Raw genomic sequence first — 24,586 nt, forward strand, 5'->3', positions numbered from 1 at the left:
TGCATTATGTCTTAAAGTGACCGCATTTTACCAGCTGCTGTCTATGTTTATTGTTAATCCAGCAAAAAACAGACAAAGAGAAAATTAGACACTGCTCTTAACTGAATAACTTTTGTAGCTTTAACAAGGATCAATCTATATTTCTTAAAGTCTATGCAATGTTTTTTGACATTTGATTATTCAATTTCTGTACCTGAACACCTACAAATCTGAAACCTGATTTATTTGTATTATTGTTTGTACTTATTGTGAACTTTAGCTTGTATATGTATAATAGGGCTTTGCGATATTTCACATCCTGCCCAATGTTTTCCTATAAACAATGTTCATATTGAAGGCTATTAAAACAAATAGTGAATGTAACCATATAGTCTATGCTATAGCCTAGGCTATATGCAAAAAATTACATTAGAATCTAACATTGTAAAATTACATTTGCGCTTGTATTAAACTACTGTTTATCAATATAAACGGTATTCCCATATTTCGTATCGTATATAAATAATATATATTGATATATCGTATAAACTCAATATACCTCCCTGCCCTAATGTATAATTTTGCTGTAATAATAAACTTGTTTATTAGAATACAAAATAGCAAGTATGGAAGCCTGTTTCCGCCATTAAATAAAAAAATAAAAACAGTAATTGCGACTTTTTTTCTCACAGTTGTGACTTATAAAGTCACAATTCTGAGATATAAACTCGTAATTGCGTGATATAAAGTCACAATTCTAGATATTATATCACGCAATTGCGAGTTTATATCTAGAATTGTGACTTTATATCACGCAATTGCGAGTTTATATCTAGAATTGTGACTTTATATCATGCAATTGCAAGTTTAAATCTCAGAATTCAGACTTTATATCACGCAATTGCGAGTTTATATCTAGAATTGTGACTTTATATCACGCAATTGCGAGTTTATATCTAGAATTGTGACTTTATATCACGCAATTGCGAGTTTATATCTAGAATTGTGACTTTATATCACGCAATTTCGAGTTTAAATCTCAGAATTCTGACTTTATATCACGCAATTGCGAGTTTATATCTAGAATTGTGACTTTATATCACGCAATTTCGAGTTTAAATCTCAGAATTCGGACTTTATATCACGCAATTGCGAGTTTATATCTAGAATTGTGACTTTATATCACGCAATTTCGAGTTTAAATCTCAGAATTCTGACTTTATATCACGCAATTGCAAGAAAAAAAGTCAGAATTCTGAGATAAAATCGCAATTACCGTTTTAATTTTTTTATTTAGTGGCAGAAACGGGCTTCCATACCTAACACCTTAACCCACCCTTATACCTACCCATACCACCTAATCGTACCCGTATATCACCTTAATGGCAGTAAAAGTGTTTTACAATATATCAAAAAATAATTACATTGTACATATTGATGCATGCAACTGATGCATGCAAGTACATAGCAGTTAAAGACACCTAACTGCAGTAAGCAGTATGCTAGTATTCTATTTCAATGAGTTGTATAGCCTCTCTGCAAAACTGAGCTAACCGCTGTAGTGTCATAAAGGTATGCGAGACACTGCCAGTGTCCTGACAGAGAGCAGCCCATCCCCTGCAGACCCTGAGCAGGGCTGATAACATGAGTGTCAGCCTCATCTAAAAGACAATGGGGAAGGGAGGGTGGCTAATCACAAATGAAATTACAATCAAAGGACATAACCAATGCATTCCGGGTGATAATGGTGTGATCATAGAGATGGCAGAAGGTCAGATTATTATCAAAACTTATCATTTATCATTTAATTCAGAATATTTTGACACGGCAGATGTCCTGATTCTGTGAAAATAAAACAGTCCAGCTACATGAGTGTGAATTGGGATACAACCAGGCATGACAAAGTGCACAGTGGAATATAGCACAGAATAAAGGACCAATATGAAAGTTTAGACTTTAAGGAGTCATATCATGGAAAACAGGATTTGGTCACAATATTCACAATGCAAAGCTGCAGTCCAGTGGGACAGACCATTTACTAAAAATAATCACTGAAATAAATGTTCACATCACATATGTCAATAACAGCACAACCAGCTCATCTAAACCTATTCAGTGTTCGGTAACTTGGCCAAGGATGACATAACAGAGGTCATTTACATATCGCAGTCTTAAAGGTGCAGTAGCAAAAACATCCAGGCTGCATCCGAAATTTTATTGTAAAATTGTAATTGTAAATTGTATAGTTCCCTACAATGTTGTTGTATGTTATGTGTTTTATGTGGAGCATTGCTGCAAATCCAATTTCCCCTTGTGGGACAATAAAGGTACTTTGACTTTGACTTTAGACGAAAAAAATATGTGAAAAGAGTAGCATGTCTAAATTTACTCCCTCTCGCAACATCTCTTCTCTGATGACGTGTTTACTGGAGCCATGGCGGGACAACCTGTCACTCACGTGACATCACAGTAATAGCAAACAACAACAATCCAACGATGCAATCAATTCTGATGGACAAAATCAAGTCCCACATAACCTTTTTTCGTATTCGACAAGCCGTTTCACTTGAATATACACCACAAAAGTGAAGAAAAGACTAATCGCAACTTCTGTTTCATACCAATATTATCAACAGTCTACTAACCAAACCCTTCAGCTGCCTCTACAAGTTTTTGAGCTGTTTTATTGAGATTCATGTTTCACAGGACTTGTACTCAATCGCTAAACATCACAAGTGTAATGCTGTACCAGATGAGCTACCGAGCAAGTTTACAGTCAGAAAAGCCTTACATATGGAGCTGATTATGTGATGTTTACAAATCACACACTATGATAAAAGTGTTTTGAGGTCATAACATAGTATTGTAAAAGGAATCATGCAAAAATAAATGCTTATTAATCAATAATCTGCCCACATAATCATAATTTGTGAGAAAAAAACATGAGGACAAAAGGCAAGTTGTTGATGTTTTACTGCCAATTACAGCTAGAAACTGCAGTGAATATACGTACATTTTTACAATATTTCAAATTCAAGTCTTCAAGACTTCATTTTTCCTTGAATTTGAGTTTACTCTCCTATTTAAGTGTTTTTATTGGTTTTAATTGCTTGAATCTGCTGACAGTGAGTGACAGAGTGTCAATGTGCATGTGCATTTCCTGTCGCTCCCTCTCTCTTTCACAGTACTCTTATTCCTATTTTCCACTTTTCCTCAATCTCTCCTGTCTATCTCCATTTCCATCTATTCCTCCCACTATGTCCTGACGTTTCCCAGTCTTTTGTGAGTGCTGTGTGAGTATAGCTCCCCCTGGTGTCTCTTACCGTGGTATTTTGAAGAGTGCTTTGACGGGGTGCATCTCCGCCAGTGGTGGGTCTCCGTCTGCCAGCTCTATGGCAGTGATGCCCAGAGACCACACATCACAGCGGGCATCATACGAGTAGTCATACTGCTGTTCACATGCTATCACCTGCACACAGAGGCATCACACAAATCATGATGTTCACTCTGTCAATGGGAAACAAAGCTCACAAATAAGATCTGTAATGCTGTATTTCTCAGAGACAGCACTTAGAATAAATTAAGAAAAAGAACCTAGTAATTTCACATGCGTCTCCACTAGAGTTTCAGAATCATCTCAACTGTGCTCAGATTTGTCAAGACACGAATCATCAGTCAGCAAGCTTAATATAAACTTCTTTCTTATTTAATTTGTATTATTAGTTATGCAATTCTACATTAATTGTATACGCCTGTATACATTAAGTTTTTACTTAGACACAAATGAATCCATAGTTGACATGCAGTCGATTTTTATATCCCCAAAATAATTTTATCCCAAATATCTGATACCTCCAAGAAGCACTGAGAGCTTTAGGTTTTTAAAACTGAATGCGCTCCAATTTTTACTAAAGTTAATTTAAATTTCAACCTTAGACACCATATTGAACTTTACGCAGATGAAAACAAGGCTCTAAGGGATAGGCTTACATTCTTTACAATGGCATGCACAGTATAAAAGTCCAAAATCATGTCTTTGCACAACTCACAACTTTCAAAACTGCTTTGTGGAGGATTTTTTTTTGTCTCTCGGAAAAGACATTTTGTCAGCTGAAAAGTACAATCCATTAAACACACTGTCCTTCTATCCCTCACAGCTTCGTTTTCATTCCTGTAGTTAAATATGGTGCGACTATGGTCTATTAGAGGGATTCATATCAGTTTTGTTATTACATTATTCAAAATGGTAAAATAAGCTCTTTAATTTTTGCTCATTTACCAAGCATAGCCGTTTGGATTTATCCAAATCATTTTCTAAATTAAACTAATTTCATTTCAGTTCCAGTTAACCAGTATTTTTGATGTTTAATCATTACTGGACTGTAATAATCACAACTGTATGTTGTTCTTCAGCATTAAACCAGTTTGTCAGAAACACTGTGGCCAATCGGCATATTGCCGAGCGTTTAATTTAGACTGTATTTTAATTAGCCCTGAGGGGCCTCCCCCACTGGCCCCATCACCTCTCTTTATTTCACTCTCAGAGCGGCACTCAGCTATTAACCTTCACACGACCCACACACACACACAACTCTCTGTGACAGCTCACTAATACATACACAAAAACATACACACAGCATTAAAATACACTTTTTTTTTACAAAGCTGTACTGAATCTACTCACAGGTTAAAGGAACCCAGATTGTTTTAGTCAGTACAGTAAATAAAACTATGCACAAAAGTATCTTTTTTTTTTTTTTGTATTGCAAATTTATTTGTATAGTGCTTTTCACAACACACATTGTTTGAAAGCTGTTTTACAGAAAATCATGATGTTAATGTTTAAAATATTTATATCTTAAAATCTTTATAGTCGCATTTAGTCGCGAAAATCTAGTTTACATTTTGTAGTGATATAAACAATCAAAAAGTTGGGATTTGCAATATATATACAGTGAGTATATGGGGTTAAAGCTGAATGTATCGATATACAATATACAAATTTATGTACTGTATAGAGATGTGCAATAATATAGTTTAAAAGCAAGCATCACTTAATTAATTAATTAATTGTTAAACACTAATTTTCACACAATTCCTTGTACAACACTATGGTATGACCTCAAAACAACTTTACCATAGGGCATGATTTGTAACTTGATATGTTCTGATGTTTGTATCACATAACCAGCCCCATATGAGTGGCTTTTCTGACATAGCAGATGCACACACTAGCTCACCAGGGGCCCGTTTCAGAAAGGAGGTTAAGTGAAAACTCTGAGTATGTTAACCCTGAAATGAGGGAAACTCTTGGTTTTCCATTTCAGAATGGGAGGTATGTCAAACCCGAGAAAGCAGGTTAAGTCAAGCCATTTCTGAAAGAGAGGTAACTTATACTCCGAGTCAGTTAACATGATAACTTAACCTGGTCGGGAGGAGGTTTTCTTTGGTAAACCCAGAGTTTCCTTTGGTCTCCTCCCCCTTTTTAAAGTGCAAGTGATGTTTAAATAGTTCAATCATTCATTCACGCTGCAAAAAAGTCTTATTTCAAGTACAACTATCTAAAAATTCTTAAATCGAGATGGATTTTCTATATAAGAAAATTATATAAAATATTTAGTCTTGTTTCCTGGGAGGATATAAATTAAGTGCATTTTACTTAAGTAAAATGATCAATATCTGCCAGTGTGGTAATTTAAATAATCTTAATGCAAACAAGATTATTCGGAGTGTCTATTACTAAGTGCAAATTTATAGTAGCCCCGCCCACCAATGTCACACAAGGTGAAAAACAACACATGTGATTAATGGCTTCAGTGGTGTAGGCAGTAGCATGCTGGGTGCGGAGAATTAACTTGTGACCATAGACTGTAAAAAATCAATCACTGATGAACATCTTTGGTTTTAATGAGAAAAAAATAAAAATAAACTGCCGGATTAGAACTCGGATCCTCTGGCATGCTTAAAATGGAAAGTTCACCCAAAACTGAACTTTCCCTTTACTCAACCTCAAGTTGTTCCAAATATGTATGAGTTTCTTTCTTCTGTTGAACACAAAAGAGGATATTTTAAAGAATGTTGGTAATCAAACAGTTGACAGAAGCCATTGACTTCCATAGTATGCAAAAAGTACTGTAAAAGTCAATAACTACCGTCAACTGTCTGGTTACTGATATTCTTCAAAATATATTTTGTGTTCAGCAGAGGAGAGAAATGCATACAGGTTTGGAACAACATGAGGGAGAGTATTTTCATTTTGGGGTGAACTGTCCCTTTAAGTTTGCTTTTGTTAACACTATCAGTGAGGTTTAGGGTAGAGTTTAGTGTTTAATCTTTTAGCACCACTCATTGGATATATAATTAAAAAACTGCCAGAAGACATATTAAACTTAATAAAACATTGCCATATTCACATTCTTCTCCTTTTAGCACTACTCATTGGACATTTCATGTAGAAAGTGTTGCAATATGTGCAAGAAGCAAAGTTACTGACTTCAAACCTGCCATAACACATATCGATGAGTCATGTTTGAATAGATTTCACTTTGAATTCACTTTCATTATGCAGAAAAGAGCAGCCAGAACATTTTGATAAACACTGAGCCATTCAAGTTTCAAATGGCACGAAGGTGAGCGAATAATAGGCCTTTATTACAGTCGGCGTGTCGTCACATCTGACTCTGATTAGAAGCGTAATTGAATTTCTGCCTGCAATACTGTCAATGGACGGTTGCCAATTTTGACAAGAAAATTAACTTGATAAATGAAGATCTGCATTCTGCTCAGGTTGCCGTCAAAGTAATAATCATTATACAATCTGAATTCTATTTTTAATGTCATTTTTTTTATTGCTGTGGCATATTTATTATGATTAATCTCCAATCTTGTCTACAATATAATGCTATCCAATCATTACACCCAAACCCAGAGGATATGACACGTTTAAGATGATCAAACCAGTTATTTTTGAATAATCAACTTTGGGCTGGAAATATTCCTTCACTTGAACAACTTCAATTTGTTTTAAAAACTGATGATTGTATCAGAAATTGAAAGCAATATGAACATTATTAATGTTTAATTTGTACAGTCTTTACTCATAATTAATATTTTATGGCATGTATAACCTAATTCTAATCCTCCTTAATGTGATTTGTTCTATTATTGCATTTCTTGAATAAAAAGTTGTTCAGACTCTGAAGTATTGTGCATACACATACAGTACCTCGCGCGCTCCCCTTTAAACATGAAATATGCGCCGGAATAACATTTTCCTGATTTCACCTGATTAAAGACTGTAAACTGTGGTTGATGTGTTTAGATGAAGTATCTGTACATCAATAAATCACAACAATCCTGCGCTATGGGTGCTATATGCCATTTATACACTACAGTGGGACGTATTTTACGCTGCTATTTAAAGCTTCTGCTTTTTGAACAGCTTTTTATAAAATAATTTTAATTTCTGGGTGAACTGTCCCTTTAAGAATAAAATGTGTTGTACTGTAACATAGGAAGTGATGGATGTTGACTGGCAAGATTTAGAAATAAAGACAGCAGAAAAGGGAGTAAGTTAGTATTTTATGACAGGACAGACCTCAGGAGCCATCCAGAAAGGGGTTCCCACTGATGTGTTTCGGCGTAGACGGGCACTCGTCAACTGAGCGGAGACACCTGCAACGGATCAGAGACCTCATGTGTCAGAATCATAGTTTATCTTTCTTTTCATAAGGTTATTCTGTCCCTTAATTTTGGAATTGAATGTGATTTTTTACTGACATTTGTGAACATTTGTGATAATAAACGGCAATAACTGTACAATTATTAAGTAGGACCAAATAACACTTTGAAGTATTCAGACATTTAGAAGGTGGCAAATAATCTGACGTGACATTAACATTCATCAGCATTACGTGATGAGGGCATTTTGCTTCCCGGCAGGGATCCACTTCATTCTCACATGCACACGGGACAAACACGCCTCAGGCAGACGAGAATCAATGGCCCCACACACCCCCCTCTCCCCCTCACACACACTTTCCTTGCCAAACACCATTTAACCCCATTCACATGATGTGTGAGGGTGCGTTTGATAAGCACACAGACGCCAGAACGGCTCCACCTCAATTTAGTAGCATTTAACTCATGGCAGAGCATTAGCATACTGTTCATTTTATTATGCCTACAATTATATTATATGATGTGAATCTGTATAATAATAATAACAATAATAATATCATTTATATCTCATGTATGTTCAATAAATTAATTGCAAATAAACTGAGGCAGTAAATCAAATATATTTGATGTTTCACACTCAGCACTGAAAAAAAATGCCCAAGACCAGCTAAACTGGTTCAGCAACTAGCTTAAAGGGATAGTTCACCCAACAATGAAAATTGTCCCATGATTTACTCAAGCCATCGTGTATATGATCTTCTTTCAGACCAACACAATCAGCGTGACATTTTGAAGCCCAAAAAGCGCATCCAATCATCATAAAAGTAATCCATACGGATCCAGGGGGTTAATAGAAATCTCTTAAATCGAAATCCTCTGACAATTCTCTTTAAAAATTATTGTTTTTGACTTCTAAATCATGACTGGTGTTTTGCTCTATCCTCTGTGCTTCCAGGTTCGTCGTTGCATAATGCGTCGGGGTCAGAGGTCCCTCTTCTGCTGCAAAACGATGTGTACTGCTGAAAGCTAGTTATAGTCAATATATTTTCCTTACAAAAACATATCGCTTCACTTCAGTAGGCCTTTATTAAACTCCTGTAGTCATGTGAATTACTTTTATGATGGATGGATGGATGGATGGATGGATGGATGGATGGATGGATGTGCTTTTTTGGGCTTCAAAATCTCATGCCCCATTTACTAAAGCTTGGAAGAGCCAGGATATATTTTAATATAACTCTGATTGTGTTCGTCTGAAAGAAGACAGTCACCCAGGATGGCTTGAGGATCATTTTCATTTTTGGGTGAACTATCCTTCTAAATGACCAGTAAAAGTCAGTTATTGGTTAGCATTATAAGTAAAAGTCTTAAAAGTAGCTACATTTAATAAAAAAAAAAAATACTAAAATAAAAGACAACTTAAGTGTACTTAAGGAGAGTACACTTTATTCTTTTGAAGAATATATTATATTTCCATTATTTTCCAGCTAATGTCCGTAATAGACATCATTGCCCATAAATGTTAAAACCATCTTGGAAAATAAACTGGCCCAAATTGGTGTAAGATGAACCAAGCATATTTAAGATGTTTATGACCATAAATACATTTTTGTTTGATATTTACTTAAATGTCAATAAAATAAACAGAATGACCTTATTTTTGTCATAGTTTTGTCATTATTTACTCTCATGTCATTCCAAACTAGTATGTGGTCAATTTTGGAGCTTGACAATCATGTCGCCACATGGACATTTGGAGTGTGGAAAGGGAAATGTATATAAAACTGTAAAATTCAAAATAAAATCCTCCAGCAGGAGGCATTACCAAAGTCCACCAGTTTGACTCCACCGTCTGTGGTGAGGAGGATGTTGTTGCCCTTCACATCACGGTGGATTATTCTGTTGTTGTGAAGATGCTGTAGACCCTGAGAAAAAAGCAAGAGAAACTTTTAGTCAGTTTAAGTCAGTTAGTTGTGCCTGAAGGCCAGACTGCCTCTGATCAGCCCCTGAAGCTTACAGCTGGACACCCTCTGTCTCTCCTCACTATCACGGCCCAAAATAACTACCCTGGCACGGTCAGAGCGCTGAGGCAGCGTTCCCTGTGCTGGGGTGAGCAGATTACTTCAGTGTGTGTGTGTGTGTGTGTGTGTGTGTGTGTGTGTGTCTCACCAGAAGAGCTCCACACAGGATGTAGGAGATGATGGGCTCCTCAAGATGTTTTCCCCTCATCAGCAAACCCTTTATCAGGTCTGTTACTGAACCCCCATTACACAACTAACAGAGAGAAGCACCAGACAGAGAGGGAGAGTAATGAGGAAAAGGAGAGAGAAAAAATAGATTAATGCAGTTATAGAGAAAAGGACAACCAACTGGAACTACATTAGTAAGACTTCAGCATTTTTTTATTATCCACAGGCTAACGAAACAATCCACACAGCGTTTTTATTCATCTTGTCAGTGTATTTGTGAAACCAGCAATGACACATTATCATGCATGCATGTTAAATAATAATTAAAAAAAACAAGATTCTGTCACCAAATCTTTTATTCAGCTATACATTCCAAACATATTACTTTCTTTCTTTTGTAGAACACAAAATAAAATGTTTAGAAGAATGTCTGTGCTGCACTTTTCCATACAGTGAAAACATGCAGTGACCAGGGGCTCGCGAGCTCCAGGAATAGTTCAAAATGCTTTCATAGCTTTAAATGGGTTTTGTTTACATTCAGGCTATCTGCATACTTAAATGAGATTTGGGAGCTAACAAAAGATTTTTAGTTAATTCACTCCCCCAAAAAGAAAAAAAAGTATTTACTCCTCATTGTGTTCATATTGTGTTGCAGTGCTGCTATTGAGGTGGATATGGGTACAGTTAGGACAGGTTTGGTGGTATGGGTAGGTTTAAGGGTGGGTTAAGGGGTAAGAGAATGTCAACAGTGAAACTACAGATGTAATTACATGCTGATATTTTTGTTTAATATAAGTACAGTGTAAAAATGTATGTATAGAATAAGAGCTTTGTATCAAACAATTACTAATTGAATGTTATTTGATATGCAAATTTCAAAGCCTCTAAATTATCAACATGATTTGCAGAAAAACCTGTTGTACACAATCTAGTACATGCCTTCTGTCATCTGACTGATAGTTTATACTATTTAGAAAGTAAAAGGCCTTTAGTATAATTATTAATATGTCCATCTTTAGGTCGAGGTATATGTCTTCTGTGCTGTGAAAACCTTATCTGTGAATTCTTTACTGACTTGTATAAAGTAAATGTAAAATTAACTTTTATATTGCTAGTAATATTTCAAAATGAACACTTACTGGACTGAAGCAGCTTAGGTTTACTTTATTATCCATACATCATGGTTGTGAGGGAAAGATAGCCTTGCTTCCCAAAGAACCCAGAGTTTAGTGTAGCTGAGAGATTTGTGCTCACGCATTACATTGATGCGCTCTCGACATTTGTCATTAAAATAACCATAGAAAATTAACTAACTTTTAATTAAATTAAATTAACTTTCAAAATAAGGATAAAGTCATGTCTGAAAGTTGCAATCAATTTTTTATTGGTTAAAATTAATGGAGAATATCTTGTGTTTTTCCATGGCTACTCGAGCCCTCAGGATCAGCGCTTATGGTTTCATAAACAAGGCCCAGTTCTGCACCGGATTTACAGATTTTTTGAAACTGAAAGATGGAGCGGTCACAGCAATAATGATAACAGTCATGAGTCGGAACCGCAGGTGGTGAGTAAAATGTTGTTGCCAGCTGGCGCGTAAGTGCATATAATGTAAATAACACAAACCTATAGTGATTTAAAAGTTATCCAGGGATAATGTGATGGTGTATTGTGTGTGTTTAAATACATTTGTTTAGCTGACCATTGATAGCTTGCAGACGTTTGCTAATGCAAAAGCTGTGCATGTTTGTCACTCTTTGGCACGCCTCCAGGAGCTCAGCTGTTTTCGGAAAGACTTGATATAGCATATCTGTCTTTTATAAATATTATAAAACTAAAGACTCTTCGGAGATATGAAGGATGCTATACTACTATATAGATACTCAAGATTAACATGAGAAACTGTGTGTGTGTTATGTACCCTTTAAAGGTACAATATGTAAATTTTTCCAGTAAAATATCCAAAAACCACTAGGCTAGTGTTATATATTTTGTCCAGCTGATTACTAACAATATCTCTAATGTTTTCAACTACTTGTAAATCATGAGAAAATTCCCATTCTAAACAGTAACACGGGGCAGTGCAGTCGCCTGTCAATGACGTCAGTTACCTTTGTTACCGCCTTTACTGACGTAGAAACCACATGACAACAGTGCCGTGGACAAATGCGGAAGTAGTGTCTAGTGTCCAGCAAACCACTAGCTCGCTTCAAGCAGTTCCTTATTTACTTCTTGCACGTTTTATGGTGGATTGTTACTTATTTATGGAACATAATTACTGTTTACCATCTGCCGCTGGTTCTGTCGACAAGGACAGCTCCCGTAAACTCATGACCGGAAAAGCGGGAGCGGCGCCGACGGCTGTGTCATAATAAAAGTCCCGCTGCACGTGAGGTGTGTGTTGATCAATCGCTCCAGCTCCTCGTTCATCTCCCGCAACACTCGGTCCTGCTCTGCTTCATACTACAGTAATGTTAATAATCGCATCCACGAACATGAGTTCTTTCAGACTCCAATCCCTATTCTTTTGCACCGTCCGTTGAGATGGAGACCACATGTCCCAAGTTTCCGCTCTAAAACTTGACGTCATCAAACTACGCCTTTGTTTTGAATAGGCTTCTAGCGACCTCTAGCGGAAAAAAATATCACAAATTGTACCTTTAAGTAGCCTGCTATATCGTTATAAAGATCTCATTGATTTACATCTGAGGCTACAAGAAATTCATCGTACATTTTGGCCATATAAATATCAGCAACTGCACCAAACTGCATATTCTCACTCAGTTTTGGCCTCTGAAAAAAATGTGGTTGTTTTTCGCCTTCGAGTTTGAGCTCCATATTAGTCTATATCATGCTATATGAGTTTTCTGACTATTATTTCATATGTCAGGGTTAAAGATTAACATAAAGTGGGTCCATCTATTTTCTGTTCCTTGGTTCAAAAGAAAGACAGTTTTTGAACAACATCAGGGTAGTAAATTATGTAAATGATGACAGAATCTTCATTTTTGGCTGATCATCATAAAAATGATATATCATCATAATCATATATCTAGAATGTTGTGTGTTTTGAGATTGGGTGACTACTCCAAATTGCTCAGCTGAAAAGCACTGAACTCCCCGACTGCATTAGGGCCTGCGTATGGTAACATTAACTTCTTTCAAAGTAAAACCCCTTCACAGACTAAATGGGATTTAAATTTCAACTGTGTTTGTCAAAATGACAAGACTAAAAATCCACAACATCAGATTTGAGCAACATTTGAAATGTTACTTTAACGCAGTTCTTAAGTCTGATGTCACGCATCACATTTTCCGGGTCCAAAAGCTCCTTCAGATCCCAAAAGCAAACAACAAATGGTGCTAATATACACTTACGATGAGCTGTAGTACTATCAAAAAAATCCCAATGTAACCTTTACCTCTATAACAAAATCTCAGTTGGCCAGACAGTGATTCATCTTTTCTGAATCACTAAAATATTGGTGTTTGGGACTACAGATTGTAGTGTACAAAGTGAGTATTAAAAGCTTAAATGTGTGTTATATATGAATAGTACTCAAAAACGGCTGTTGAGATTATAGTAAAGGCTTGGACCCGGAAACAGTTATCAGAAAGATATCATGACTTTACAAGCAGATACTGACAATGCCACTTGGAAATCTCCTAGAAAGTATTTCTTGTGTATTTCTAATGCAAAACCAAACTATGATAAAGAAATGTACCTCCAAAACAAGCCAAAGCTGCCCTCCAGAGAGCTCATCTGCTTTGTAGAACATGCCAAAGAACTTCACCACGTTGGGATGGTTGGACAGCGAGCGCAGGATGTTGTACTCCGCTTCAATTTCCTCATCCACATCCTGACACAGCCATTAGCACAGCCACATTAATCATATATGTTAGTACACAAAACAGTGCCCTGATTTGTGGCGGTTCTATATACTTTGCATTTGTTGTGTGTAATGACATGGTGTGCTTCTGTGACTAACTACTGTACATGGACAGCTGTCTTTAATTGAAGCTAGAAATGACTGAAAAATTGCTTCTGACTCAAAAAAGCTAAACTGTCAAAATAGATGATAACAATGTTAAAGGTGTAAAAATGCTCCCAAGCTTTCGTGCATGTGCTTGTATGACCAGCAGGGTATTCGACGGGTACAGTGAAGGCAGCCATGCATGCACTGTGCAGCAGGGGGTTATGGGGGATCAAGCAGCACTAATGACATCACACTACATAGGGAATATCAGGGTTGGGCATAGAAATAAAACATCCTGACTAGTTTTCCAAAAATCAATAGCGCTATAATAGGAAAACATCTGGGGGAAATTTAGGAAGAACATCTACTTACTCTGTTAGTATGACTGGGATTCTGAGACAAGCCAGAGGACAAGAGGAGAAGAAATGCCTTTAAAGATTTTGTCTGTTTTTGTTTGATTTTCAAATCATCGTAAATATGGAGTCCTACATCCTAAAATAAATTCATTTGACTGTAGAGAGCACAGGAAAAGGTTACATATATTCACAGCACATTTTCAGCACATTTTTCAGATACATTACTGAATAGTAATGTTACACTGCCCCCTTTTGAATCTATTGGGTCTAGTCTTAAGGCTTAAGACTCTCAGAAGAAAATCCCAAGGAAAACAGAGTACAGTACATGGAAGTAACAGTTTCCATGTGAAAACATCAGGAAGAGGACACTATTGCAATATACTGAACACAGATGCCACAACTGAATAAAATCTCAGAAAGCCCAACAATGACTCACATTAATGGGATCCAAAACTTTCACGGCTGCTTGACTTCCATCTTTCTTACTGATGACTTTGTAGACCTTTCCATAGGTTCCTTTTCCAATTGTTTCCAAGATATCCCAATCAGAAGATGGATCTGCCAGCGACTCTAGACCGATCATGCTTGACTTGTAGGGATACAGTCCATAGAGAGACCTCCTGAACATTACAAGTAACAGTAATTCAAAGCATAGATTTACACATATGTACGGTTACATTTATCATTGTTCGGTGAATTTTCATGGTCAAGTCATTTCAATAGAAATTCATAAATCTGGGAATCTTGCAAGAGGACGAAGGATATCCCTATGCAGATTTTGCAACAAGTTCAAGTTGGTCACACAAATTTGCTTGCCACATTATTGACAATGGACTTTTTTGCCCTCACTTGTTACTGCACCTTTATGCTAAATGTAATATTTCTACTCAAAATTAAAATTCTGTCACCATTTACTCACCCTTATATCATTCCAAAACTGTATGATTTTTATTTCTCCACGAACACAAAACAAGAAATTTAGCATAGTTTGCACATTTAATGATCACTGTTCTTTTTCACACAATGAAAGTGAAAAGCGAAAATTGGCTACAAAGATGATGAATTGTGTGTAATGTTTCAAATCTTCTGAAGCCATATAATAGATCTGTGTGAGGAAAAGATTGAACTGCTTTAGTCAATGACAACCTTCTTCTCTGCTGCAGGGCTCAGATCTCATTAGTGTTCACATACAGTATATTGAAATATCACATCAAAACGTGTCACACCAGGTTTAACATCAGTATGCAAAACATGTGCCAAGATGCAATGTGCCAAATTTGAATATGCACATATTCATAATCGCACAAAGGGAAAATTGCACTTGAGGAAAATTAAAGGGAAGATTCAAAGTAAAAGCTGACCAGATTTCAGTCTTTTCCTCACACAAAGCTTTTTTCATTCCTCACACAAAGCCTTTTTGTCATTTTTTTGTAGCGAGATCATCCTGTCCATCATTCCTCTTGTATTTGGTGGGGATAAATCATTCAGGTTTTGGAACAACATGTGGGAAAATATGTAGAACTATCCCTATAAATGCTCGAAATTAGATTTGAAGAAATATAAGACAGTCTTGTTTGCTTTTGTGTTGTTTCATAATTTTTGTTAATGTTACTATTGTTCTTTGCATACTGCAAACTTTTGAAAGTTAGTACATGAACACTAGGTAAATCTTATTAAAAATATCCTTAAGTCAAACAGGCTAAGGGTCACATCAGGTTGGAGAATGCTTTACAGGATTTACAAAATCACAAAACTTTGATATTATCTTTTTCTTGATGTTTGAGAAATAACAAAAAAATAATCTCTCAAGAAAATGCATTAAATACCAGATTTAGAGCTGCTGTTACCGGTCTGTATGACTTCTGCATAAGAAAGCAAGCTAATGTTCTCTACAAAAAGAAAACGAAAAGAACCTAAGACTGAGCCTTGTGGTACACCATTAGTGTTTGTTAAGGTTTGAGCACTCACTAACTCCAAAACAGTGGTAATGATCTGATACTGCAGGTAGGATCAAAACACTTATCCACAAATAAATCAAGAACATGAGAGCCGTGTTCATAATCTGCTTTAGTTCACTGCTCTAGTATAATGTCTGTTTGCCATTATGGCAGACAGTTTTAAAAGAACATTGCGATCACAATAGTGTAAGTACTTACATGGAGAACAAGACCTTTCTTTGACTCATCCCCTTAACAAACAGTAAATAACCCACAAATAGTCTCAGGAGTACAAAATGTCATCATAGTGCTCCAGGCAGGACAAAAAAAAGTAAGAGAAAAGGGAAAAAAGGGTCTATAATTATTTTCTAAGCAAGAGAGCTGTCTTTTGCTGGTGCCTGAGAGTATTCGTTGATGGATTCAGATACCACTTTCCTGTCACTGCGCTCTAAGAAGTCACAATCAGCTCATCGTGATTGGATTTAACTGAGATTAACTGAGATTAACGTCATGTAGCTCAGAACTACCACTCTCTCATTTATCATTTAGAGTCGAGATGTCCAAAACTTTCCCTCCTGAACGTAATCTAGAGGGGTATGGAGAGAGATACCACAGACAGGGACTGCAATACCAGGGGAGCGATGTCTGTCCTCACTGCAGGGTGATGATAAACGAGGCACAACATGTGCTCTGATTCCCAACTTTTGTTTAAAAGGATGGATTGACTTTAAATGGTAAAGCATAACGACAAATTAGAAAAATAATACATAGTACAGAGGTGCTTAGGACGATGGATGCAATGGTTGGCAACCTTTTGACTTTATTTTTAATTAATTTGCCAATATCATCATTATGGTTCCCATTAAGTTTAATTATGACACCTCATCAAAATAATGTAATGATCTCATTCCTTTGTAATAAAAGGCTAAGTCTGGAAAAAACCGAAGCATCTAGACCAACACACTGCAGAAGATGGTTTTACTTTTACATGCTTGCATTTCATATTCACCTTTACAAGATTTTTTTTAAATAAATGATAATGGCTTTACGGAGTCTAATATATCAGATCCATGTGATGAATTTTGCCTCTCATGCAGACTCCTGAGGGAGGGAAGCGTTTATTTTGAGGTCACGTTGAAGTGGAAAAGGTAAATGGTGTTCTGCCCATGGGGGCTCTGAGCCCTGCACACACAGAATTACGAATAGCATGAGAGATTAGACCAATAGACGCTTTGACTGTGCTGTGTGAGATGGATATTTCGTACCCCTCATCTATTTTCTGGAAAGGTAGAAAGCACAGCTGAATTTTGACTGATGTTCTTTTTCAGGAAGAAACACACATTTGCCAGACCATCCAAAGAAAGCAGAACAGCTTATAACACTTTGAATACTATGCTATGATTGTGCACCATTCAATATTAAATTGAAAATGGCTTTTAAATCACAAATTTGATTTTCTTAATTTGAAACAAATTTGAATTGAGATATAGTAAACAGGCTGCAGAATAGTAATTAAATTTTGAATTCTCATTATGAATTACTCGTATGTTATCATCATACATATAGCATATGGTTTTTATTCTAGAAAATATGATAAATCAGTGCCTTATAGAAACTGTTTATGTTATAAAGCATTTTAATAAATTAAGCTGTTTTGTATTGCTTTGTATTTGTATAAATTATTATAAAAATAAATGTGATTTGACTTAAAGGATTGGTTCGCTTCAGAATGAAAATTTTCTTATAATTTACTCACCCCCATGTCATCCATGATGTTTATGTCTTTCTTCAGTGGAAAAGAAATTAAGGTTTTTGAGGAAAACATTCCAGGATTTTTCTCCATATAGTGGACTTCACTGGGGTTCAACGGGTTGAAGGTCCAAATGTCAGTTTCAGTGCAGCTTCAAAGAGCTCTACATGATCCCAGACGAGGAATAAGGGTCTTGTCTAGAGAAACCATTGGTCATTTTCTAAAAAAAAATTAAAAATTATATACTTTTTAACCATAAAATTCTCATCTTGCACTGCTCTGCGCCACGCAATTACATAATCATGTTTGAAAGGTCACACATGACGTAGACGGAAGTACCAATCCAGTGTCTACAAAGCGAACGCGCAAAGACTAAATCAAAACTGACTTTACAAAAAAAATGGTTAAAACGATGTTGGACGATTTTGAAGTTGAAAAAGAAGTTGAAATGAAATTTTTCGCCCTACCGCGGTACTTCCGCCTACTTTCCAACATGATAACGTAATGCGTGGCACATCCCAGAACTAGTGCAAGACGAGCATTTGTGGATAAAAAGTATATAATTTTTTATTTTATTTTTTTTTTAAATGACAGATGGTTTCTCTAGATAAGACTCTTATTCCTCGTCTGGGATCATGTAGAGTTCTTTGAAGCTGCACTGAAACTGACATTTGGACCTTCAACCCGTTGAACCCCAGTGAACTCCACTATATGGAGAAAAATCCTGGAATGTTTTCCTCAAAAACCTTAATTTCTTTTCGACTGAAGAAAGAAAGACATGAACATCTTGGATGTCATGGGGGTGAGTAAATTATCAGGAAATAAGTTTTTTTAGTGGAAAGGCACTTGTTTTCCAAAAACGCTTGACCCCAAAGTCAATTTAATTTCATTAAAATTTACTTCAATTCAAAATCCAATTCAACATCCTGTTAAAAGTTCAATTCACATTCACACTCATGAATTGACAGTTAAGACGATTCTTAAATTCTGAGTTTTTTCCGACACTGTTATATTCATATTACAATGCAGCAGGAAACATAATTCCTTAAATGCTGCTTTAAAATTCTATCTAGAAAAGCTTTAGGTCTGACCAAACAGACAGCAGCCTTCAGCACTGAGAATGTGCAAGTCACTTTCTGCTGTGTGTAGGACAGCATGGACGGTTTATTAATGCGGCCCAAATGTGTTTTGAGTCACTGAAGCATCTGTCAGTGTAGTGGAGTTGAGTTGCCTGTAGGTATCATCTGATCTGCTCTCTTCCATATTAACTTTCACCGTCTCTGACACTCCCTCACCTCTACACACCTTGCCCCACACACACGGAGAGACGGGTTAACTTATAGAAAAGCCACAACTCAGTTCAACTAATATATTCTTCTTCAGATCATTAAATTACAGAGTATCTACTTATATTTCATATTTCCAAGCTTTAAATTTTCATAGACTGAAGAAAATAAAATCCATCACCAGTTCTATTCACATTATTATTATAAGACAGGCTTAACAAGTGCCTAATCATGCAAAACTTTGTTACATAACCATAAATATAACTGTCCCCTCAGATACCATATTTAAATCCAATACAAAAGAGCACCAATATGAATATCATAAAACAAGCATTCCAGTTTTCTCTTTTAGGAACTTTGGCAAAAATATACATAGGAAAGAAATTTCAAGGGTATTACTTTGATTATAGCTTAAAATCGATTAATTTTGAGCAATAAATATGAAAAAAAAAAAAACATTAAAAAATACATTAAAAAATGAACAAAGAACATACCTCAATTTGATAGACCTTCCTAACAAGTTGCTGAAATGTATGTGAGGGTTTGTCAATGCTACAAGCCTAAATCATTCTAATCAGCCTCTATGAATTATTCATAAGGTTGTAATGTGTAATATGATCTTGTTTTAAATATTCATTAGCCAGATGGATCGAATCATAAAAAAGCTTCATATGGAAGACAGTAAGTTGCACAATACAGTTATACAGGTGCACATGAGTGGGAGGGAATTGTTTATGAATTGTGTCAGTCATGTGACTCAAACAACTCCCATAATGTTTTGATAGGCAGAAGCACTTACATTCACAGATTATGTGTTCACATGTAACAGGGGATGATTAATATCAAAGTATTAGCTGTAAACTACCTATTCATTGTTTCAGACAGGTTCAGAAATATAAAAAGAGGATTTAAACCATCGTGGTCACAGAAATCAAACAAAAACGTGCTTATAAATAAAAAAATTATTAGTTCCAGTGAAAAACGCAAGATCTTTGTGTGCTAGCTCTGAGACGGAAATGACAGGATGAAACAGTGTCTCTGCAGTCATAAACAGAGACTGTGTTGCTATGGCTCATATTCTCAGGGGAACAGGAGACCAGTGAAGCAGGACCTGAGTGAAAACAACAAGCCAGTACAATAGTTCAGTGAACGCTGTCTCTCATTCTCTGCTAGTGCACGTGTCAGTTTAACATCTGTCCAATACACACAGATCGCATTCTGAATTCACAATGCACAGACTAAATAGTCAATTAACCCTTTGAATCCTACTGTATCATATTTGATACACACATTTATAAGGCCTCTAAATTATCAACATAATAAAAACCTTGCTGAAAAAAAAAATTGGGGGAAGTTACTTTTAAAAGTAATGCGTTACTCCCTAAAAAAGTAAATATTTGCGTTACTTAGTTAATTTTTATGAAAAGTAATACGTTACATTACTTTTGCGTTACTTTGTCTCACCTGGGCTGGGCTTGCTTTGTGTTTTATTAATTACAACAAAAAAAAGGTCTATTTTTGGCAAATATTTAGGCCCTTTCACAGCAAAAGTGAAATGAATAAGCCTCAGGCTGAAGGAAATGCATATTTGCGCCTGTACAGTAGAGGGCGCAGCTCAAACAACCCTTTCAGCTGAGCTGCCATTCTGGATTAAAGAAGAACAGGATACAGGAAAAGGAAGTTCAACACTCTTATTTCTAAAGTAATTTTTGCATATTATTATGGTTGAATTAGATCATTAAAGGTCAGCAGCAAAGACATTGGTTAATAAAGAGAGATTAAATACATAAAGTATATATGTGTAATTTAATATATTTAATTACATGTTTGCGTAACATTCTGAGATTGCATTTCACTGTTTTTATTAATTTTGAGGAATAGTGTATTGTTTTTGTGCAAGTGAGATGAGTAAATGAATGTTCACATTTAGTCTAGAACTAAAATATTCACATTCATAAAGCGCACTCAACACCTCTGTGCTTTCTTTCTCTCAACACGGGGACAGGAGAGCTGTCAGTCAAGAAATGTGAAAAAGTAACTAATTTGAAAAGTAACTCAGATATTTTGCTGTAAATTGAAAAAGTAATGTGTTACTTTACTAATTACTTGAAAAAGTAATCTGATTACATAACTCAAGTTACTTGTAGTGCGTTACCCCCAACATTGGTTATGTCATGACTTTTACATTTATGCATTTGGCAGACGCTTTTATCCAAAGCAACTTACATTGCATTAAACTATACATTTGTATCTAAGTATGTGCAATCCCTGGGATCGAACCCATGACCTTGGCATTGCTAGTGCTATGCTCTAACCACTGAGCTACAGGAAAGCTTCATAAGCTGCTTCATAAGCTGCTTCATGAGCCAGTAATTCAGTATTTTTTTAATCAACTGTAAAACTGCCCACTTCTGGTTGTGGTACACATGTTTTTTGCTGTAAAAAAAACATAAGAATAACTTGTATATTGTTAGTAATATTTCAAGATGAACACTTACTGGACAAAAGCAACTTAGATTTACTTGATTGTCCATCATTTTTAAAATCATGTATCAAATATGATCATCAGGCTTTTGAGGAATGGTTATTTGTCCATCTCTCAATTATCATTGAACTGCATTGAATTATGCTTTAATCCCCACAATAAAAACAAGTGAGCTTTAATCATAATACTAAGCATTTAAATATCATCTTACTAAGACATACAGTACAGTCCAAAAGTTTGGAACCACTAAGATTTTTAATGTTTTTAAAAGAAGTTTTGTCTGCTCACCAAGGCTACATTTATGTAAAAAAAACAGTAATATTGTGAAATATTATTACAATTTAAAATAACTGTGTACTATTTGAATATATTTGACAAAGTAATTTATTCCTGTGATCAAAGCTGAATTTTCAGCATCGTTACTCCAGTCTTCAGTGTCACATGATCCTTCAGAAATCATTCTAATATGCTGATTTGCTGCTCAATAAACATTTATGATTATTTTCAATGTTGAAAACAGTTGTGTACTTTTTTTTTTTTCAGGATTCCTTGATGAATAGAAAGTTCAAAAGAACAGCATTTATCTGAAATACAAAGCTTCTGTAGCATTATACACTACCGTTCAAAAGTTTGGGGTCAGTAAGAATTTTTATTTTTATTTTTTTGAAAAGAAATTAAAGAAATTAATACTTTTGTTCAGCAAGGATGCATTAAATCAATCAAAAGTGGCAGTAAAGACATTTATAATGTTACAAAAGATTAGATTTCAGATAAACACTGTTCTTTTGAACTTTCTATTCATCAAATAATCCTGAAAAAAAATATTGTACACAAATATTTTGTACAATTGTACGCATTAAATGTTTCTTGAGCAGCAGATCAGCATATTAGAATGATTTCTGAAGGATCATGTGACACTGAAGACTGGAGTAATGATGCTGAAAATTCAGCTTTGATCACAGGAATAAATTACTTTGTGAAATATATTCAAATAGAAAACAGTTATTTTAAATTGTAATAATATTTCACAATATTACTGTTTTTACTGTATTTTTAATTAAATAAATGTAGCCTTGGTGAGCAGACGAAACTTCTTTTAAAAACATTAAAAATCTTAGTGGTTCCAAACTTTTGGACTGTACTGTATGGTAGATAAAAAAGTGGCAACTGATATTTATATGCAGTTTATGACTTTTATATTGTTATAAAGATCTCATTTATATACATTACCATGCAGCTATCAAAATTTCATCTCATTTTTTGGTGATATAAATATTAGAAACTGCACCAAATTGGATAATATATAATATAAACGAGTTTTTCCTCCTAAAATATGAGATCCATATTCTTCTATATGAGCCATAAAAGCCTGATGCATCAAATATAATACAAAACATAAAGCACATATGCAATCTTCTTCTTAGAATTTCTTTTATTATTTCTTATGCCCCTCTTTACAGAGTTAACTTTCAGTTTAAATATATTTTTTTAAGTTTATTACTTTTCCAGTACACCAGAGCAATCACTTAGCTCTGCCATAACAAACAATACCCTAGCAGCTGTACAGCAGTGCACTAAAAACACTCACTAAGAACACCTTAGCAACCGCATAACAACGGCCTGGCACTCTCTCTCAGCGTGGGAAACCTGTGGTAGAGCAAAGCAGACACCACCCGCAGAGGCTGATGGGTTTACATTACCATGCCAGCCACACACCGCCACACAACAACAACACAAAACCCAGAAATAGAAGGAATACTAAGCATAACTTTCAGTTTAACAACTTCCTAGCGGATCACAGAGAGAAGCGTGGCAGAACTGGTCAGGTGAGCGTGTAAGTGTAATTGGAGTTGGCAGCATAGGCAGAGAGAAAAAAGGTCTTACAAGATAATCTTATTTTCTAACCTCCCCTCTCACACATTCACTAGAGCCCGACTTCATTCAGGGCAAAAGTGCACACTCCTGTCCGCTGTAATCCCGTTAAGGGAACGTGACAGACTGTGTCTACCAGTAAACCCTGGATTTAGAAGCATGACCTCCCATTTTCTGTCTGTCTGACAGATTGACTCATACTGAGACCAACATCACATCTTTGCTGTATCAGAACACTAACACTGGACAAAGCTTGATGAACACATTTATCATGCCTTTCTTAAAGGGATAGTTCACCTAAAAATGAAAAATTCTGTCATCATTTACTCACCCTCAAGTTGTTCCAAACCTGTATGAGTTTCTTTCTTCTGCTGAACACAAAAGATGATATTTTAAAAATGTCTGTAACCAAACAGTTGCTTCCATAGTATTAAAAAAAAAAATACTATGGTAGTCAGTGGGGACCAGAAACTGTTTGGTTACCGACAATTACATTTTTTGGGTGAACTGTCCCTTTAAAGACCATTCACACTAAGTAAGATAACTATAACAAAGATAACTAAAGTTGTAATAGTCATTAGATAAAAATAACTTTTTTTAATCAGCCATGATTTATTAATTCATTCCCTCATTTTAACTAAATTGTGTACACGATATAATTATTAGTTTCGTTTTACTAATATGCTTTTTCTCGTTTGCACTAATATGTTCCCTCGCTTTGATTTAAATAAAACAACTGAATAATTATTATATTGTGCACAAGATTTATGTAGGAACAATTTGTTCATTCGTGGCCATGATATACATATTTTTTCAATCAATCAACAGAACAGGGAACAGGTGTGAAACTAATCAGAAACCATGGAAACAAATGATGAACGAGAACTCGGGAAACCGAAACGGAACATGACCATGAAACTAAACAGAACAAGATACCGAAACTAAACATGACATGATCGTGACAAAATATTATAACAACTTAAAATAACTGTTTTCTATTTTAATATATAGTAATGTAATTTATTCCTGTGATCAAAGCTGAATTTTCAGCATCATTACTCCAGTTTTCAGTGTCACA

General features: G+C 35.5%; 1 protein-coding gene across 11 annotated transcripts in view; it reads right to left on the reverse strand.

Moving 5' to 3' along the window:
* myo3b (myosin IIIB) overlaps window positions 1–24,586 on the reverse strand; it is a 173,660-nt gene that overhangs the window by 145,892 nt on the left and 3,182 nt on the right. For 6 of the 11 annotated variants that reach the window (XR_010897124.1, XR_010897125.1, XM_067409687.1 and 3 more), the window contains 7 exons: window positions 14,615–14,798; window positions 14,195–14,215; window positions 13,571–13,705; window positions 9,829–9,933; window positions 9,485–9,584; window positions 7,577–7,653; window positions 3,303–3,448 (listed from right to left, as the gene is read on the reverse strand). The exons of 1 other annotated variant lie outside the window; for it this stretch is intronic. Coding sequence is in view for 8 of the 10 variants with exons in the window: in XM_067409687.1 (XP_067265788.1) it covers window positions 3,303–3,448; window positions 7,577–7,653; window positions 9,485–9,584; window positions 9,829–9,933; window positions 13,571–13,705; window positions 14,195–14,215; window positions 14,615–14,798 (768 nt within the window). In the remaining 2 variants the exon portion in view is untranslated. Of the gene's footprint in view, window positions 1–3,298; window positions 3,449–7,576; window positions 7,654–9,484; window positions 9,585–9,828; window positions 9,934–13,570; window positions 13,706–14,194; window positions 14,334–14,614; window positions 14,799–19,645; window positions 19,803–24,586 lie in introns of those variants that run through there. 4 more of the 11 variants (XM_067409688.1, XM_067409690.1, XM_067409686.1 and 1 more) reach the window with 4 other exon arrangements.

The sequence above is a fragment of the Chanodichthys erythropterus genome, chromosome 14 (genome assembly GCF_024489055.1).
Source record: "Chanodichthys erythropterus isolate Z2021 chromosome 14, ASM2448905v1, whole genome shotgun sequence".
Taxonomy (NCBI): domain Eukaryota; kingdom Metazoa; phylum Chordata; class Actinopteri; order Cypriniformes; family Xenocyprididae; genus Chanodichthys; species Chanodichthys erythropterus.